The following is an 18,588-nucleotide window of genomic DNA, read 5'->3' as shown; positions in this document are numbered from 1 at the left end:
AGAATTCTGACTTTTATTTGGAGCTTCCATGGTTATGGATGAGTTAATGAGTGCATATATTGTGAGGCTAATTGTGTGAGACATCTTGGATGAATCAGTACAGCTTTCTTTATCTGGCATGATTCCCATATTCATAATTCCCACCAAGCATGTTGAGTACTTCAGTACTTTTGACAGATTCTCAGTCCATGAAGCCAATTTTAAGTGGAATTAAGAAAAGTCATTGTGGCAATTAGTATAGCATCCTTTCATTTCTGAGACTAATGCAGATTGACAGAATGAGACTCATTTCTCTTGTTCCCTTGAGCTATGGTCAGGAAAGAGACTGTCATTCACCTTCTCCTGAAATGAGCCTTTGCAAAACAGATCTGAAAGAAGATTAAGGAGATTCATTCCAAACAGCTCTGTAATGTAAGACTCAGTGCTCGAGGGGCCAGTATCCTCAACTGCTACTGAAGGACCATCAACTTGATGAAACTTGCTGGTCTCCAGTGCAAAGACCTATCGATGACAAAATGTTGCAGACTGGCACATTCCAAGGTCGAGGACTACAAGCTCAGAGAGACACTGAGATTTGGGGCAGCTGTCACAGTGGGGAAACGATCACTGTGCAGATACTCTTCTGTCATAACAAGGGGCTGACAATTATGTAAAAACGTCTTGAGCCTTACGCACCAGGAACGTTGACATAAAATGTAAATGTGTATTGTGACCTATGTATGGAATTGCACTTTATGACAGGGAAAATCTGAATTTTTAAAAGTTTATTCACAAAATTTGGATGTCACTGGCAAGGCCAGTATTTATTGCCCATCCCTGAATGCCCAAAGGGCAGTTAAGAGTCAAACACATTGCTGTGGCGTCTGGAATCACAGGTAGACAAGACCATGTAAGAACACAGATTTCTTTCCCTAACGGATATTAGTGAACCAGGTAAGTTTTTCCTGACATCAACAGTTTGATGGTCATCATGAGACTCTTAATCTGAATTTTTTAAAAACTAAGTTCACATTTCACCACCTGTTATGGTGGGGATTGAGCTCAGGTCCTCAGAACATTATCTGGGTCTGTAGATGAATATTCTAGTGATAATACCACTAGGCCATTGCCTTCCCAGTGTTATATAATGGACCTTTATAAATTTTATGATCAAAGCTTATGCCTGACAATAAACAATCTTCCCTCACTTGTGGTCATAACAAGCTTACAAAAGATACGTCAAAATAAAATAAGAAACTGAAGATCTGAAACAAAGACAGAAATTGGGAAGAAATTCAGCAGGTCTGGCAGCACCTGTGAAGACAGAGAGAGACAGGGTAAGTGTTTTGAATCCATTGTTCTGAAGAAGGGTCACTGGACTAACTCTGATCTCTCACTGTCAGATCTGCCAAGTTTCTCTAGCAATATCACTTTTTGTGACAACAGATAATTTTTGATATTTCAAGTTCTCATAGGCTCCACATCCACAGCACAATACTTCTCACAGGCTGGCAACTTCAATAATGATGAATAGTTGCCTCCTCCACTCCCAGTCTTTCTAAGAGGTCATTGAAAGCATCGTCAAGGAAGCAAGCATTGAACTTGCTTTTGAAAATTGTAGTAAAACAGTAGGAAAGCAAACAAAAAACGTGAGACACAGATTTAGGGCTCTCCCCTCATAGCAAGGATGACAGCAGTTCAAGTTGGAGGTTTATAAGATCAGAAGAGATACAGATAATGTTAATGGTAGGTGTCTTTTTCTGAGGGTGGAAGATTTCAAGACTTGCGGGCATATTTTAAAGTCAGAGGACAGAGATTTTAAAAAAAAACATGAGGGGTAATTTTTTTTACACAGAGGGTGGTTCATGTGTGGAATGAACTCCCTGAGGAAGTGGTGGGTATGGGTACAATTGTAATGCTTAAAAGACATTTGGTTAGACAGTAGACAATAGACAATAGGTGCAGGAGTAGGCCATTCTGCCCTTCGAGCCTGCACCACCATTCAATATGATCATGACTGATCATCCTTAATCAGTATCCTGTTCCTGCCTTATCTCCATAACCCTTGATTCCACTATCCTTGAGAGCTCTATCCAACTCTTTCTTAAATGAATCCAGAGACTGGGCCTCCACTGCCCTCTGGGGAAGAGCATTCCATACAGCCACCACTCTCTGGGTGAAGAAGTTTCTCCCCATCTCTGTCCTAAATGGTCTACCCCGTATTTTTAAGCTGTGTCCTCTGTTTCGGCACTCACCCCGCAGCGGAAACATGTTGCCTGCCGCCAGACCTCTTTGCTTCTGTACTCAATCCCTCTTGTTATGAAGGTCAGCATGCTACTAGCCTTCTTCACTACCTGCTGTACCTGCATGCTTACCTTCATTGACTGGTGTACAAGAACACCCAGATCTCTCTGTACTGCCCCTTTACCTAAATTGATTCCATTTAGGTAGTAATCTGCCTTCCTGTTCTTGCCACCAAAGTGGATAACCATATATTTATCCACATTAAACTGCATCTGCCATACAGCTGACCACTCACCTAACCTGTCCAGGTCACCCTGTAATCTCCTAACATCCTCCTCATATTTCACCCTGCGGTCCCAGCACTGATCCCTGTGGTACCCCACTGGTCACTGCCTGCCATTCTGAAATGGAGCCATTTACCACTACTCTTTGTTTCCTGTCAGCCAACCAATTTTCATTCCAAGTTAGTACTTTTCCCCCAATACCATGCGCCCTAATTTTGCTCACTAACCTCCTATGTGGGACTTTATCAAAAGCTTTCTGAAAGTCCAGGTACACTACATCTACTGGATCTCCCTTGTCTATCTTCAGAGTTACATCCTCAAAAAATTCCAGAAGATTAGTCAAGCATGATTTCCCTTCATAAATCTATGCTGACTCTGCCTATCCTGTTACTACTACTATCCAGATGTGTCGTAATTTCATCCTTTATAATAGACTCCAGCATCTTTCCCATCACTGAGGTCAGATTGACTGGTCTATAATTTCCTGCTTTCTCTCTCCCACCTTTTTTCAAAAGTGGTACAACATTAGCCACCATCCAATCCGCAGGATCTGATCCCGAATCTATCGAACTCTGGAAAATAATCACCAACGCATCCACAATTTCCCGAGCCACCTCCTTCAGTACCCTGGGATGTAGACCATCAGGCCCTGGGGACTTATCAGCCTTCAGACCTAACAGTCTCTCCAACAACAATTCCTGGCAAATATAAATTCCCTTAAGTTCAGGTCCTTCTGCCACTGTTACCTCGGGGAGATTGCTTGTGTCTTCCCCAGTGAACTCAGATCTGAAGTACCAATTCAATTCTTCTGCCATTTCTTTGTTCCCCGTAATATATTAAATACATGAATAGGAAGGATTTGGGCCAAAAACAGGAATGTTGGACTAGTTTAGTTTGGGATTATGGTCAGCATGGACTGGTTGTGCTGAATGATCTGTTTCCGTGCTGTATGACTCTTGACAAGAACTTGCACGTACAGTCGCTGTTGTACTGCAGCTATTACAGAGTTCTGGCTGACCTGGAAAGTCTCTCAGTCTTACCTCTTGCCACAGGTATGTCAGAAGGATTTAAACATTAATAAATAGCCTGTTTTGTCACAATATGACACACTGTCCAAGGTATTCAATTCCTGAGGCGAGTCTCGAACCTGGAGCTTCTGGCCCAGAGGTAAAGATATTATCACCAACTCACAAAGACCTCCAGAAAAAATATATTGGTACAATCACATTCTGAAATTTAGTGTCAGTGAGTAGCAGAATCTCAAGGGATGGAGCATCCATTCATTTATTCCAGTTATATCAACATGATCTATGCAAAATTGGTTGAACTAAAGATGTGGAATTCTAAATGTAATTGAGCTATAACCAAAGTTACTTGCATATACCTTCCATGGTATTGATGTAATATTCAATGTGCTTCAACAAGGCTTTGCTACAAAACTGGCCCTACCTGCAGGTCGATATCACTAGATTCCACCAACTGTGCTAGTTTGGAAATACTTTTTAAAATCTTCTTTCGATAGTAGGCGTGTTTACTTACTTTGCTGAGTAAACTGACTAGTGTACACTAGTTTAACTGTTAAACTGTACAGTGTAGGTTGTTAAAGTGGAATACCACCGCCCACAGATGACCCACCTTTAGAAGCTCAATTAGGGAATGGCAACAGACGGTGGCTCAGCACATCCTGAAAATATTTTTCTTTTGAAAAAGTCAGCAATTTTAACTCAGATTACTAAAGACAGGACACTCCTTTGAAAATATTTATTTTGGTGATAAGTTCATTTTCAGCCACACTGATAAAACTGCACCCAGCTACCAATCTTAAATACACTAAGGAATATTTTATCATGGAAAAAATGAAATAATAGTGTTCTGGTACACTGATTAATGGAAAATATTACACTTGTGATAACTTGTATTAATCTTATTGAAAGCCCGAACTGCTACACAGCCACAGTAATGTTTGGTGCACTTTGAGTGTAATTTCTTGATTGCATCCGAAGCAGAAACTTGGAATGTAAATTAGAGGTCAAGGGCCAATTCAGTACGAACCAAAGTGGCCAATACTAATTCCAACGTCATCCTGGGGCTCTCACTGACCACATCCTCCGGGACCTCACTTAGTACCACTCAGTATCAGTTATTACATCTCCAGGCAACCTCACCCAGAGCCACTCAGTAAGAATGATCACATCCTCCGAGCAATCTGACTACAAATCAGATTACTAGATCCTCAGGGCACTTGCACTCAGCTCCCTGCTGCTGACAAGTCAGTCCATAACACTAGATCCAGGCTGCATTTACACTGTAAATGCGATGTTGTTACGAAAGCAAACCACCTCAGAGGGCTTTAGAGATAAGGCCATAGAATTGGAGGGTATGATATCTAATAGCACCTGGCACAACATCCCACACTGTAACTGTGCCCCACCTTAAATTCACAACTCTTCCACAAGCACTGTAGACACATGCACATGTAGACACATACAAACTCAGTGTTTAATGGGCATGCTATTGTATTAAAATGCCCATACTCCACTACCTAGATGTGCTCTCTAGTCTACCAATATGCTGATGCTATACTGTTGCATCGACTGTAATCCACTTTAACTAAATATAGATGCCTCTAAATCTGCTGTAACACTGCAGCTGTTTATTGCTGGATTACACAAAGCAAATGTTCAACTCATGCCTGGTAGCTCTTCATCACTCAGTCAAATGAGCAGAAGCAAAAAGCCAATGCATTATACTTCAATTATGACGATATGCCATTCATTAAAATGAAGTAAGTCTTAGACTGTTTCAAGCAATTTTGAAATATTACCCCCTATTCTTAAAATGGCTTTGTCTTTCAGGCATTGCTCAGTTGGTGGCATTTTTGCCTCTGAATCTGAAGGTTGTGATTTTAAATGTCACTTGAATATAATAAGTGAAGCTAACACTCTAATGGAGTGCAGTATTGTCAGAGGTGCTAGATGTTAACCTACGGGTCCCATCTGTCCTCTCAGGTGATTCCTGGCACTTGCCCCGTCGATTATTTTTCTCAACCTGCCTTCTCCCTGTAACCTTTGATCCCCTTACAAAAAGCAGGTAAATATTCCTCAGTGTCCTAGCCAATATTATCCCTCAACCAACATTCTGATTATTTGTCATTTATCACATTGTTGGGCGAGTTTGCTGTACACATATTAGGTGCCACATTTTCTACACTTCCACAATGGCTATATTTCAAAAAGTATTTCAATGGCTGTAAAGCATTCTGGAACTTCTGATGATCATGAACTTTGCCACATAAATACTTGTCTTATTTGTCTTCAAAATTAACTTTGGGCACATCCATTTTTATAAGCGGAGTTATTGCTTTTGCTGATATGCTAGTTTGACCATGTATTAGTAATTGTAAATAGATCACTCACTGTGTTTACTCTTAATTAGTCTTAAACTATTCCTCAAGCTCGTCGTTGGAAGGACACTATCTTAAAGGCACTACACGTATGCTGGTTAGTGCTATTGAGAAACCACAGTCTTACCAAAGCATAGGGCTGCTCTCTCATTACAGAAACCTGACGGTGGTTTAAGCCAAGGGTCGCCACAGGCAGGAGGGGAGATTAAGAAGGAGAGTTCTTCATGGTAACCTCAAACAGTGTGGGAATGGAGCCCACGCTGTTTATGTACTCTGCTTCGCAAACCAGCCAGCCAGCCAGCCAACTGAGCTAGCTGAACCCCAGTGAGCCAAACATCTTAAATTCAATAGTTCAAGTGTGCAAACAGACGTTTCTCAGTCATAATGGCACACACATTACTTCATGCACACTCTCACCACCAACACCTACCCAACTCTATGAGGTAATCACTTGGACATATAGTTAAATGAGCTAGGATTATCCAGTAAATTTTATTCCTTTTATTACATTTTTTCTCAAAAGTGGTGAGTTTTCAACAAGTTAAAAGATTAAATTGATTCTCTAACTCAAATAATTTGTGAGACAATAACAAATCAAAACCTGTTAACATTTTTTTGGAACAAGTCAGTTACAATATTTAACTTTCTGGCATTCCTGCCTCATGTGGCAATGTTGTAATAAGCCACTCTGAAGAAGGGTCACTAGACTCAAAACATTGACTCTGCTTTCTCTCCACAGATGCTGCCAGACCTGCTGAGTTTTCCTGTTTTCTGTTTTTTCTGTTTTTCTCTCTGACTTCCAGCATCAGCAATTAATTGTTTTTTTTTTGTAAAAAACTATAGTCAGTGCACCAGGACATATGGAACTCAAATGAAAACATGTAAAAATATCATTAAGATCTTGACAAGACCTCAAATAGATTCCAATTAGTCATGTGTTTGCCATTTGATCCCAGGGGAATCTCTCAACAATTCCAATGACGTCAGCAACGAGTAGAAATGTTAATTTCATGGGAGCAATATTCTGGTGTTTTCTGATGCTTATTAAATAACTATGCACACGAAACAAATTGCAATATCTCCCAGATGATGGTCAGATTCCTTATGCATATTTCCTACTCTCTAATTTTCCTGCTCTCTTAATGGTTTCTCTGTAAGCTTTCATGTTGAGCGTGAACACGCACCAAGGAGGCTGAGAAATTGCTCCAGTATTTCATCCTTGGCTTCAACAACCTTGAGAATGTAATCTGCGCTGACACAGCCAGTACCACCACAAAGGAGTGCCAATCATTCAGATGAGACCTTAAACAAAGGCTCCATCTGCCCTATCAAGTGGTATTAAACATTGCTTGGCATCATTCCATAGGAAATTAGGGAGTTCTCCCCAGTATTCTGACCAATATTTATCCCTCATCCAACATCATGATAAACAGATTACTGGATCAAAATTGAACTTCTGTAAATACTACAAAAATAATTACACTTTAACAATATTTCAACAATTGCAAACCCTCAAGGGTTTCCTGAGTTTATAAAAGAAGCTACATAAATGCAATCTCATTTTTTTCTTATTGATGTTCTTAAATTGGCCCTGCCACTGAAAGCTTACAGCCCTGACTCAGGATTGATTTCCAACAGAAACTACAGATATGAAAGCTGATTTCTCTAGTATACAATCCCCACAAGTAAAGCCTTACCCAGTATGAGTTTGTGGTTACACTTGCCTGTGATTTCCTTCATTGAATAAAGAAACTCTCAATTTCCAGATATGTGCTGCCAGTGGGTAAAATGTCTAGCCTGTTCTCAGCTTAGGAGTAAGTCATTCATCCCTTGTAGTCTACTCTGTCATTCTGACTAATCATGACAATATTATCATTTTTTTTGCAGAAGTGTCACTCAATCTAAAACATTAACTTTGATTTCTCTTCACAGATGCTGAGCTTTTCCAACAGTTACTATTCTTGTCTCTGATTTATAGCATCCATAGTTCTTTCAGTACCTGTCCTTTTCTGTGTCCTCAATCTCATACACCATATATTGTTACAGTTTTCCAGTCATTATACATCTGTTAATAGGAGATAAAGACATTGAAAGAAAGGCTTGGAATGATAGTTGTATTACAGGAAACACAGGAACCATGTTGGGCACACCAAGCTCCTACAAACAAGTTTACGATGATAAAATTTGCTTTAAGTTTTTAAGAATGTATTTAACTGTGTGATGTCAGCATTGACGGCTTGGCCAGATTTGTTGTCCATCCCTAAAAGGCACTGGGTTTGGTTTAGATGTAGGTTGAGGAATAAATATTGATTTGCTATATTCATATTGTTTCTATATTTCGTAATTTGTTTTATAAATAAGAACTGGGATCTTTAAAGTTCAGCTGTGGGGGAAATTGGACCCTCTGCTGAAGAGAAATACCATCTCCAATTATGCAATATTCCAGCACTTTGCAATGTAAAAAGGAAAACATTTCGACAATTATGTTTTCAGTCCGAGTTACGGAGAGGTTTGTCATGTGTTTTATGTGTAGGCCGCACTGCTTCTAATCGAGCGAAGTCATAATATCCCATCGGGATTTCAATAACAAAATATGTTGTGAAATCTAAAAAGTGTTCCAGGCACAACAGGTAAGCAGTCACTATTGTTGCTTTCACTAGCGACATTGAGCAGACTACAATGGGAATGGGAGAAAGACCATTCAGCCCATCAAGTCTATTCAAAGGGAAAATAAATTACAATCAATCCCACACACTTTGCAGCTGAATCATTACCCTTCCTGTGCCATACATTTATACTGTCCTTACATATTACTGGCCATTTTCAACAGCAAGAGTGGCATGATTGGCATCTAAATGTTCAAAACACTTTTATCTATAAAGACCACAGGCCCTGCTGGAACTGAGGCATTTGCACTCCTGGCTCACAGCACTAGAGATCCAGGTTCAATTCCAGCCTTGGGTAACTATCTGTGTGGAGTTTGCACGTTCTTCCTGTGTCTGCGTGGGTTTCCTCTGTGTGCTCTGGCTTTTTCCCACAGTCAAAGATGTGCAGGTTAGGTGGATGGGCTGTGCTAAATTGTCCAGGGATATGTAGGTTAGGTGGATTGACCATGGGAAATGCAGGGTTATAGGGTAAGGGTGTGAATCTGGATAGGATTCTCTTTGACAAATTGGTGTGGACTCATTGGGCTGAATGGCTTCGTTCCACACTGTAGGAATTCCATGCTTGTTGCTTTTGCATATTATCAGCACAGTAGCAACAAGGGACAGCGTACAATGCTGCTTTGATATTGTGGATAGACGTGCAGATTGGCACAACTCTTATTCCCAGATGAAAGGTCAACAGCTGCTGACCAGCAGCAGTCTACCCCTGAAGATGGCACAGAACTAATTTTGCTTATATTAGCGTGTTTGTGACTTTGCTGCCATCACATAAATTATGCAGAAATAGTTATAATTATCAATAATTCCAACCTACAAAATAAACCTGTCCTCCATGGCTCAGTCAGTGATGCTCTTACCTTTGACACAAAAGGTGATCAGGCTGTGCCCCACTCTGGAAACCTGAGGCTGTGTTTGGGGCCTACACTCCCACCTCCAATACCGAGGGAGTACTGACTATCAGATGAGAATGTAAACTAAGGCCCTGGCTTCTATCCATGGTGGATGTGAAAGCTCCCATTACAATACACTGGAGAAGAGCAGATTAACCCCAGCCTTCTGGTCAACAATTAAGCCTCCACCAAAATCAACAAAGCAGAATATCTGGCAATTATCACATTTTTTTCTTTGTAGGAATTGGCTGTGCGCACATTGGCTACTGGGCCAATGGCATTTTACAACAGCAACTACTTCTCCTAAGTTTCTAATTGACTATTTTAGGACATCGAGATGGAAATGTGTTGCTGGAAAAGCGCAGCAGGTCAGGCAGCATCTAGGGAACAGGAGAATCGACGTTTCGGGCATTAGCCCTTCTTCAGGAATTTCCTGAAGAAGGGCTAATGCCCGAAACGTCGATTCTCCTGTTCCCTAGATGCTGCCTGACCTGCTGCACTTTTCCAGCAACACATTTCCATCTCTGATCTCCAGCATCTGCAGACCTCACTTTCTCCTATTTTAGGACATCCCAAGGTTGTGAAAGAGGCTTTATAAAAACAAGTCGTTTTTACGTCTGACCCAATAAAACTGAGGTGTACAAAGTGCCATAGAATGAGATTTAAAAATATATATCTATTCTGTAAGTTAAACTTTTCTGTTTCATTTCCCTTTACTCTCCCTTCCTCATGCACACTATGGTGAATGGTGATAATACTGGAGAATATCACATGTCCTTCACGGGAATCACCCAGGTCTGAACAAAGATAGAACAAAGGCTGAGAAACATACTTCAATCCCAAATGCACTAATGTGCATGTCTCACACTGCCTTAAGATGCTGAATGAGTAATAAATTAAGCACGTTAGCTTCCACTGTCTAAATACTTTTCACATAGTATCTCAACAACTAGTGATAATACAACTCCAGCTGAGATTTGAAGATATGATTTGAAAGGATAGATCTGTCCCATTGTGCTTCACTTTCCCTAATTATTTTCTCACCTCCCTTTTAATGTTTTCTTTCCTTGAGGTCTGCTTAGTGTCTTTTTTGCTAAGCTGAGGGAATGTTGCTGTTGAGAAACAGAATGCTTTTGTATTGGAATCGCTCAGTGTCGGCATCAAACACTCCAAGGACAGGTTTGGTGCAAATTAAAGCTGGTAGAAAAGAGGAATAGGCTATTCAGCCCTTTGAGTTTCTTTCTCCATCCCATACAGGTCATGTACCTTAACGCTATGTACTTATCATGGTTTCATGCTCTCTCAAGAAAACTTACAGATGCTGCAAATCTGAAAACAAACACAGAATGCTGGTTAAGGCTGGTTAAGAAGGCCTTTAGCATGCTTGTCTTCATTGCTCAGACTTTCAAGTGTCGAGTTGGGACATCATGTTGAGGTTGCACAGGATGTTGGTGAAGCCTCCTCCGGAATACTGTGTCCAGTTCTGGTCATCCTGTTATAGGAAGGATATTACTAAGGAGACGGTTCAGAAAAGATTCACCAGGATGTTACCAGGATTGGAAGGTTTGAGTTTTAGGGAGAGGCTGAATAGGCTGGGACTTTTTTCATTGGAGCGAAGGAGGTTGAGAGGTAACCTTATAGAGATTTACAAAATCATGAGGGGTATAAATAAGGGGAAAGGCAAGGATTTCAAAACTTGGCATATTTTTAAGGTGAGATGAGAAAGATTTTAAAAAGACAGGGAGCGATTCTTTTTGTCTTACACAGAGAGTGATCCATGTGTGGATTGAACATCCAAAGGAAGTGGTGGATGCAGGTACAATTACAATTTTAAAATACATTTGGATAAGTACATTAATAAGAAATATTTGTAGGGATAATGGCCAAGTGCAGGCGGATGGGACTAGTTTAGTTTGGAATCATGGTCAGCATGGACTGGTTGGACTGAGTTGTAGGTTTCCATGCTATATGACTCTATGACCTGCTGAGGTTCTCCAACATTCTGTGTTTGTTCCGTATCCCCTCAAATTTGACAGAAACAACTCCCCACTGCCTTAAAAGCTATTGGATGGGTGGCTTTTTTTGGGGAGGGGGGGTAAGGAGAGTTCTGGACAATTCGTTGGTCTTCAGCACCAAGTGGAGATCACCACTCCATCCAGTTCCAGTGTGAAAACTCTGTTCCCCACAACAGCCATCCCATGGACATAATCAATTTGTCACTGAAGCAGTTCAGATTTGTACAATAGGACCATCCCAAAAACAATATTCCTTTCTCCTTACAGCAGTGGAAGAAGGAAATTTTAGTTTCATAAAAACAGCTGAGTTTTGGCCCCAGGCACAAAAGACCAATGTTTAAACTCAGGCACTTTTAATAATTCTGAATCGCTGCTGTTTTGTAACTTAACCAATTGTAAAGGACTTAATCCTACTTTAAGAACAACACAGAAAGAAATCTGTTACAAGCACACTCAGAGCAGGATTGTTCCTTTGAGCTTCTGAACCCTAATGTCAGATTCAAATATGAGTCAGAAAGCATGCTGTACAGGAAACAATGATTCTGATTTTTCCTGGGATGGCCAGCTCGCAGCCCACTCAAAGACCATAGGTCGACTCTCAGGGCTGGATGGTCACTCATCAGCCTTTCAGCTTGAAGGACATAATGAAAGGTGAGTAAGGAAGAAGGCACTTCAAATTAGAGACACCCTCTCTCCAATCTCTTAGTCTAAATTAAAATTATTTTTTACACCAGGTTTTGGGGGTTGGGGTTTGGGTGAGGGGGTAAGGCCATTCCTCCAATGGATGGTCTTTGGTTCCTGCTGAACCCAGAAAAGCTCAGAGGGCCAGCCCAACCTGCCCAACCTTTTGCATTTTCCTTGTGGCCATTAACAAGATGGATTGGCTACTGGCTGCATGCAGGTTGCAACCCTCACCTCCCCCCTCTTTAAAAAGTAGTTCCAAACAGAACAGAGTCGGGAGAGCTCGCAGCATTATTTTTAAGAGAGGGGCTGAAAATTAAGGCTGAAGTTTTTTTAAACCAACAGCAGTAACTTTCAGATGTCTTAGTGCCCCTGGGAATGTGGAAAATGTGTGTAAGAGGCAGGAAGTCTGATTCCTCTGTAAATCTCATTCATAATGATGAGATGTGTGTACCACTTAAGAATTGATGAGAAAAAGATTTTCTATTTAAATCTCTTAACAACAAGCATTTTTAGGTCTGTTAAATGTATATACAGTATATTAAATCCAACTAGTTAGAATGTTGAACTTGGTACTGCAATGGACTAGAAAAGGTGAAAAGCAAAAATGTATTTAAGTGCAAACTGGATAAACATCTTAAGGTGGAAAAGAACAGGATATTTTGTTGGGTTAAACAAGGAGAGAGGAGGTTTGGAAGGAACAGGAACACCAGCATGGATCAGATGGGCTGAATGGTCGGCTCTATGTTGGGAATATGAAGTTATTCAATGTAGTTCATAACCATTGCATATTCTTCAACTAAGAGTGTTTTTTTTAATTGTCCAATTTAACATTAATCATTCTCCTCAAGTCATCTTAGTTTTGAGAAAAAGGTGGGAATAAATGATAAAAGATAGAGAAATTAGAAAATAATAGAGGCATGAAGATGAAAACATGACAGAAAGGCAAACGGAAAGTTCACAGAGAAAATGAAAAAGAAGAGGGAAATTGCAAAAGATATAGGAAAAACGATTCATTGTTAGGAATGATAGAGGCACATTAATAAGGAACATGAGGGGAGGAAGAAATTAATTTACAGGGGAGTTGGAGGACTCACATGGGGACCACAGCAATTCAGTTCATCAGAGCAGAGGATTGCAATGGAGATTAACAGGATAGAAAGGAGATATAAAGTGAGGTGTTGAATTAACATAGAAAAATGTAACACTCAAGCAAATACTCCAAACATTAGTGAAATGCAGGGTTTAGGTCAGAGTGGTGCTGGAAAAGCACAGCAGGTCAGGCAGCATCCGAGGAGCAGGAAAATCAACGTTTCATCAGGGCTTCTGCCCGAAACGACGATTCTCCTGCTCCTCGGATGCTGCCTGACCTGCTGTGCTTTTCCAGCACCACTCTAATCTAAACTCTGGTTTCCAGCATCTGCAGTCCCCACTTTTGCAACAGTAAAATGCAGGTGAACAAAACATCAAGACTGAAAGCGGCAGGCAATAATATGAAGAATATAAGTGAACGGTTCCTCAGTTTTTCCCATTTTCCATTGCAGCGTAAGGGGCTTACTTGTGACAACAAAGTCCAGAAGTTTCAATCTTATGAAAAATCTTGTGTTTTTTTTGTACTTTACAAGGCAAAATCAGATTAAATGGAGATCGGGGAATAACTATCTAACTTCTGATGTTTGTAACTCTGAAGTTCACACAGGCTCCATCAGGACATAGTTCACCTCTACTCAGTACATTTTGAGAAAATGTGTTGGTAAGTTAAAATTACCACGAAGCACATTAAACTCTGTGCATCTAATTTTGCGGTTGGATATAAATCACCACAGTTGGTCTTTACCCTGAATATGGTTTTGCTACTATTCACGGGAAACATGAGGACACCAGAAGGGATTTATTCCTGTCAATAGATATCATTGCAATAAAAAAAGAGTTAGTGCCATATGATGGCAACATTTCGGAAAAGGTTGGAGGACATTTCCTCACCCAGTGAGCCTTATTCCTGGAATCAGTTTTCAACTCTTGATGCCCCTTCCATGTCCCACTCCAACTTTACTATGACTGCATCGACACCCTATTGCCCCACTCCACTGCCCCATTGGCCCAGATACTTTACCTGTCCCGTCTACCTGGATGTTGCAGCCCCCCGAAGCGAGCAGCCACTGCAGACAGAGCAAATTCCCGGTGGCCGCCGCATCGTGCGCCGGAGTTGCCCCGTTCTTGGCTTTCTTGTTGCCGGGGAGCTTCGCCTCTTCCACCAGGAATTTCAAGGCGCTCAGTTTGCCGCAGCGGGCGGCGTGGTGGACCGGGGACGCTCCGAGATGGTCGGTGACCCTCTCCTGGATCAAGCCCTTTCCCTGTAATTCCTGCAGCGCCAGCAGGTCCCCGTTCTTGGCTGCGACCAGCGAGCGGTCCAAAACCATTTTAGGAGGTTTCCCTTCCTCAAATCATTTATTCCCGGATTGTCTTGACCTCTTTCACTTTCTTTGGCGTGACCATTTTACACAGCCGCCTGCTCCTTTACAAATCCCACTGGGCTGAACCATGGTGAATATTTAATGACAGGAGATTTGAATAATCCATGAGAGAGAGAGAGAGAGAGGGAGGGAGGCGGCACTAGGTTGGGAAACGGTGTGGGAATCGAGAAACGCTACACTTATCAGAAACTGCCTGGAATTTACTGAGACTCATCAGGAGCCAGTTAGAGGCAAGACTCTAAACGCGGCTAAGTTCAATTTTGTTTCATTTAACTGGCTTTTACCAATAGATGGTTGTAAACAACAAAACCAAAATGTCTGTGGATGTTGCAAACCCAAAACAAAAGCAGAAATAGCTGGAGAAACTCAGCAGGTCTGGCAGCGTCTGTGGAGAGAAAGCAGAGTGAACGTTTCGGGTCCAGTGACCCTTCTTCAGAAGTGATTGTGGCTGGGAAATGGTTGGTGTGTATGCTGAAGATGGGGGGGGGGGGGGGAGTGGAGAGGCCGAGGGGCTGCAGGTGGGAGTCAACCATAGGATGGAGCTCACAGAGAGAGAGAACAGTTGGGCAAAAGGAATGGGTGTATGTCAGCCTGGGAGAATCAATAGCTGCTACTGGGGTACTTTTAGTGGCTGACAATGGGTTGTTAATAGTAGGAGGACATGTGACAACAAGGCTTAGCGTGCCAGACCTGCTGTGTTTCTCCTGCAAAACCCGTTCTTAAATGTGCAGAGGTTTAGTGGGGCTTGCACATGTGCCTCCTGGCTCAGTGGTTGTGACACTACCTCTTCAACGCCCTCTCCCCACCCAATCCTGGTGCAATATTCACTCTGAATTGAACAGCAACAGATAGTTCAGTTGAGGTGAAAGAATTGCATTCATTCAGCTTAATGGGAAATAGATCATCTCCAGTCCATGCTGATGGTTCTGAACGTTTTAGGAAAATAAATTCTGCTACCAGCAAGGGTGTTTCTAACCCGGCAATTTTGAAATACATGTCCTAAAATTCAAATCTGCCCCACAACCTGTCCCACCCCTCCCACCATGGTCCAGTCTATCCCAGTAACCTCCACTTTGATGGTCCTTTAGCCACTCCTCTTCCCCCAAATTCTTCATTTCTCCAACTCTGAACCTCTGTGCATTCCTTCACCACTGGTAGTCAAGTTGTTCAAGTGCCAACTCTGGAATTCCTTCCTAAATCTTCCCCATCTCTCTCCCCACTCTTAAGGTCCTTCGTACATCTTGCCTCTTTGATGAAGCTCCCTGGGCATCTGCCTTCATGTCTTGGTCATGGACTCAGTTTTAGTTTTTATCTGTTTACCGCACAGTGAAAAGCATTGTAGTCCCTTAGAATGTATATTATTATAACACTTCCTAATGTCACCACAAAGACCAGCTATTGCCACCTCCATGACATGATCAAACGTTATCTACTTATCAGCTTATCCTCTGTTGAAATCCTCATTCACATGAAACAAATGCAGGAGGAGGCCATTCAGCCCATCAAGACTGCTCTGCACCCAACTAGACCATGGCTGAATCTCTACCTCAATGTCATTTTTAACATTACCTGCAAACCGCTTGAATCTTTAATTTTTAGGAATCTTTCAATCTCTGCCTTGAGTGTACTCAGCGCCAAGTATCCACAGCCCTCTCAGGTACAGTATTTAAAAGATTCACCGCCCCCAATGTGAAGAAATCCCTCCACTTTGTCTTAAAGGTCTCTTCCCTTTTTCTGAGATGGTGTCCTCTGTTAGAACAGAGCTTGATGAAATATCCTTCCTGCTTCCACCCTGTCGAATCCTGAAGGAATTCTGCATGCATTAATTAGATCACTTCACATTCTTTGAAACTCCAGAGAATATAGACTCATAGAATATATTCTTTTCAGTCTCCCCTCATTGGACAATCCCATAATCTTGTAAACTTTAGCTGCACTTCCTCTGTAGGAAGTAAATCCTTCCTGAAATGAGGAGACCAAAACTGAACACAATACATCAGGTGCAGTCTTACCAAAGCTCTCTGCAATTGCAGAAAGACATTTTTCGATTACATTCCCAACAGTGTGGGAACGGGCCCAACAAATTCACACCGACCCTCCGAAGAGTAACCCACCCAGACCCATTTCCCTCTGACTAATGCACCTAACACTATGGGCAATTTAGCATGGCCAATTCACCTAACCTGCACATCTTTGGACTGTGGGAGGAAACCGGAGCAAACCCACGCAGACACGGAGAGAAGGTGCAAACACCACACAGACAGTTGCCCAAGGCTGGAATCAAACCTGGCTCCCTGGTGCTGTGAGCCAGCAGTGCTAGCCACTGAACCACTGTGTCGCCCACTTTACTCCTGTACTCAAACCTTCTCTCAACAACAGCCAGTGTAACATTTACAGAAGTAAGTTACTGCAGATGCTGGAATCTGTACTGCAAACAGCAAATGCAGATCACAGCGGGTCAGTCAGCATCCATGGAGAGAGAGCAAACTAATGTTTCAAGTGTAGATGACTCTTCATTAGAGCTGAAGTGAAGTGTGGAGGGAGCAGCATTTATGCTATAGTTGGGGGAGGGGTATGGTGGTGGTGTGCTGTAGGGTGCTGGGGGAGAAAAGATGTTGATAAATCAGATTGAGTGATCGGAATGTAAGAATGGACGGACAATTGTATACCTATCTGCCAGACTGGTAAGAGAAGACATTCCCATTGGAGTGGGGGGAGGGGAGAGAGGATTTGGTGACAGAGAGTTCAACAAGTAAAGCTCAAAGAAAGAGATTAAATGAGAGCTGGTTCCCAATTTGAAGGTGGCGAACTCAGTATTAAGGCCAGAAGGTGGTAAAGTGCCTAGTCTGAAGATGAGATGTTGTTCCTCCAGTTTGCGCTGTGATTCACTGGAACATTGCAGCATGCCAAAGACAGACAAGTGTTCCATTCTCTGTCACCATGTCCTCTCTCCCCTCCCCCCACTCCAGTGGGACTGCTTATTCTTTCCAGTCTGGCAGTTAGACACACCATTGTTCTACCATTCTCACATTCCGATCTGAACAATCAATATCCTTTCTCCCCCAGCATTCTCCACCCCACCACTGCCATTCCCGTTCCTTCCCTGGAACATAAATGTTGCCCTGTCCACATTTCACTTCAGCTCTGATGAAGAATCATCTAGACTTCAAACGTTAGCTTGCTCCCTCGCCATGGATGCTGCCTGGCCTGTTGTGACCTCCAGCATTTGTTGTTTTCAATATAACATTTGCCTTCCTAAATGCTTGCTTGCCACTGTATATTAGATTTCAGTGGATTAGAATCAAAGGCATCCAAATTCCTTTACACGTCAACACTTCCCAATTTCTCACTACTTAAGAAATACTTTTATCCTGTAAAAGCGGATACCTATGCTTTTTCCACACTATATTTCATCTACCATATTGTTGACCATTCACTTTGCCTGGCTAAATCCCTTGAAGCCTTTTCACACCCTCCTAACAACTCACATTCCCATCTAGTTTTGTGTCATCAGTGAAGTTGGAAATATTATATTTGGCCCTACATCCAAATTGTTCATGCCCTCATTACCTCTATATTATTCCAATGCAGTTCTGGCAGGTCTCCCAGGTTCTACTCAATTTGAACCTGAGGTCAATCCAAATCCCTGCTGCCACATTTTAAATCTCGAAAGATGTTATGAAACTTGAAAGGGTTCAGAAAAGATTTACAAGGATGTTGCCAGGGTTGGAGGATTTGAGCTACAGGGAGAGGCTGAACAGGCTGGGGTTGTTTTCCCTCAGTTGGAGGCTGAGGGGTGACCTTATAGAGGTTTACAAAATTATGAGGGTCATGGATAGGATAAATAGACAAAGTCTTTTCCCTGGGGTCGGAGAGTCCAGAACTAGAGGGCATAGGTTTAGTTTGAGAAGGGAAAGATATAAAAGAGATCTAAGGGGCAACTTTTTCATGC

The 18,588-nt window shown here is 41.9% G+C and overlaps 1 protein-coding gene across 3 annotated transcripts in view; it reads right to left on the bottom strand.

Annotated features, from left to right (window-relative positions):
* Positions 1–14,995, bottom strand: part of espn (espin) — a 190,758-nt gene extending 175,763 nt beyond the window's left edge. The window contains exon 1 of one of the 3 annotated variants that reach the window (XM_043676085.1): positions 14,289–14,995. In XM_043676085.1, coding sequence (XP_043532020.1) covers positions 14,289–14,582 — 294 coding nt within the window. In that variant the 5' untranslated portion in view covers positions 14,583–14,995. The remainder of the gene's footprint in view (positions 1–14,288) is intronic. The other 2 variants (XM_043676084.1, XM_043676086.1) reach the window with 2 other exon arrangements.
* Between the last annotated feature and the right edge of the window lie 3,593 nt (positions 14,996–18,588).

This window comes from Chiloscyllium plagiosum, chromosome 34 (genome assembly GCF_004010195.1).
Source record: "Chiloscyllium plagiosum isolate BGI_BamShark_2017 chromosome 34, ASM401019v2, whole genome shotgun sequence".
In the NCBI taxonomy this organism is placed as follows: domain Eukaryota; kingdom Metazoa; phylum Chordata; class Chondrichthyes; order Orectolobiformes; family Hemiscylliidae; genus Chiloscyllium; species Chiloscyllium plagiosum.
The sequence above is the reverse complement of the archived record's forward strand: the minus strand, read 5'-3'. Positions and strand labels throughout refer to the sequence as shown.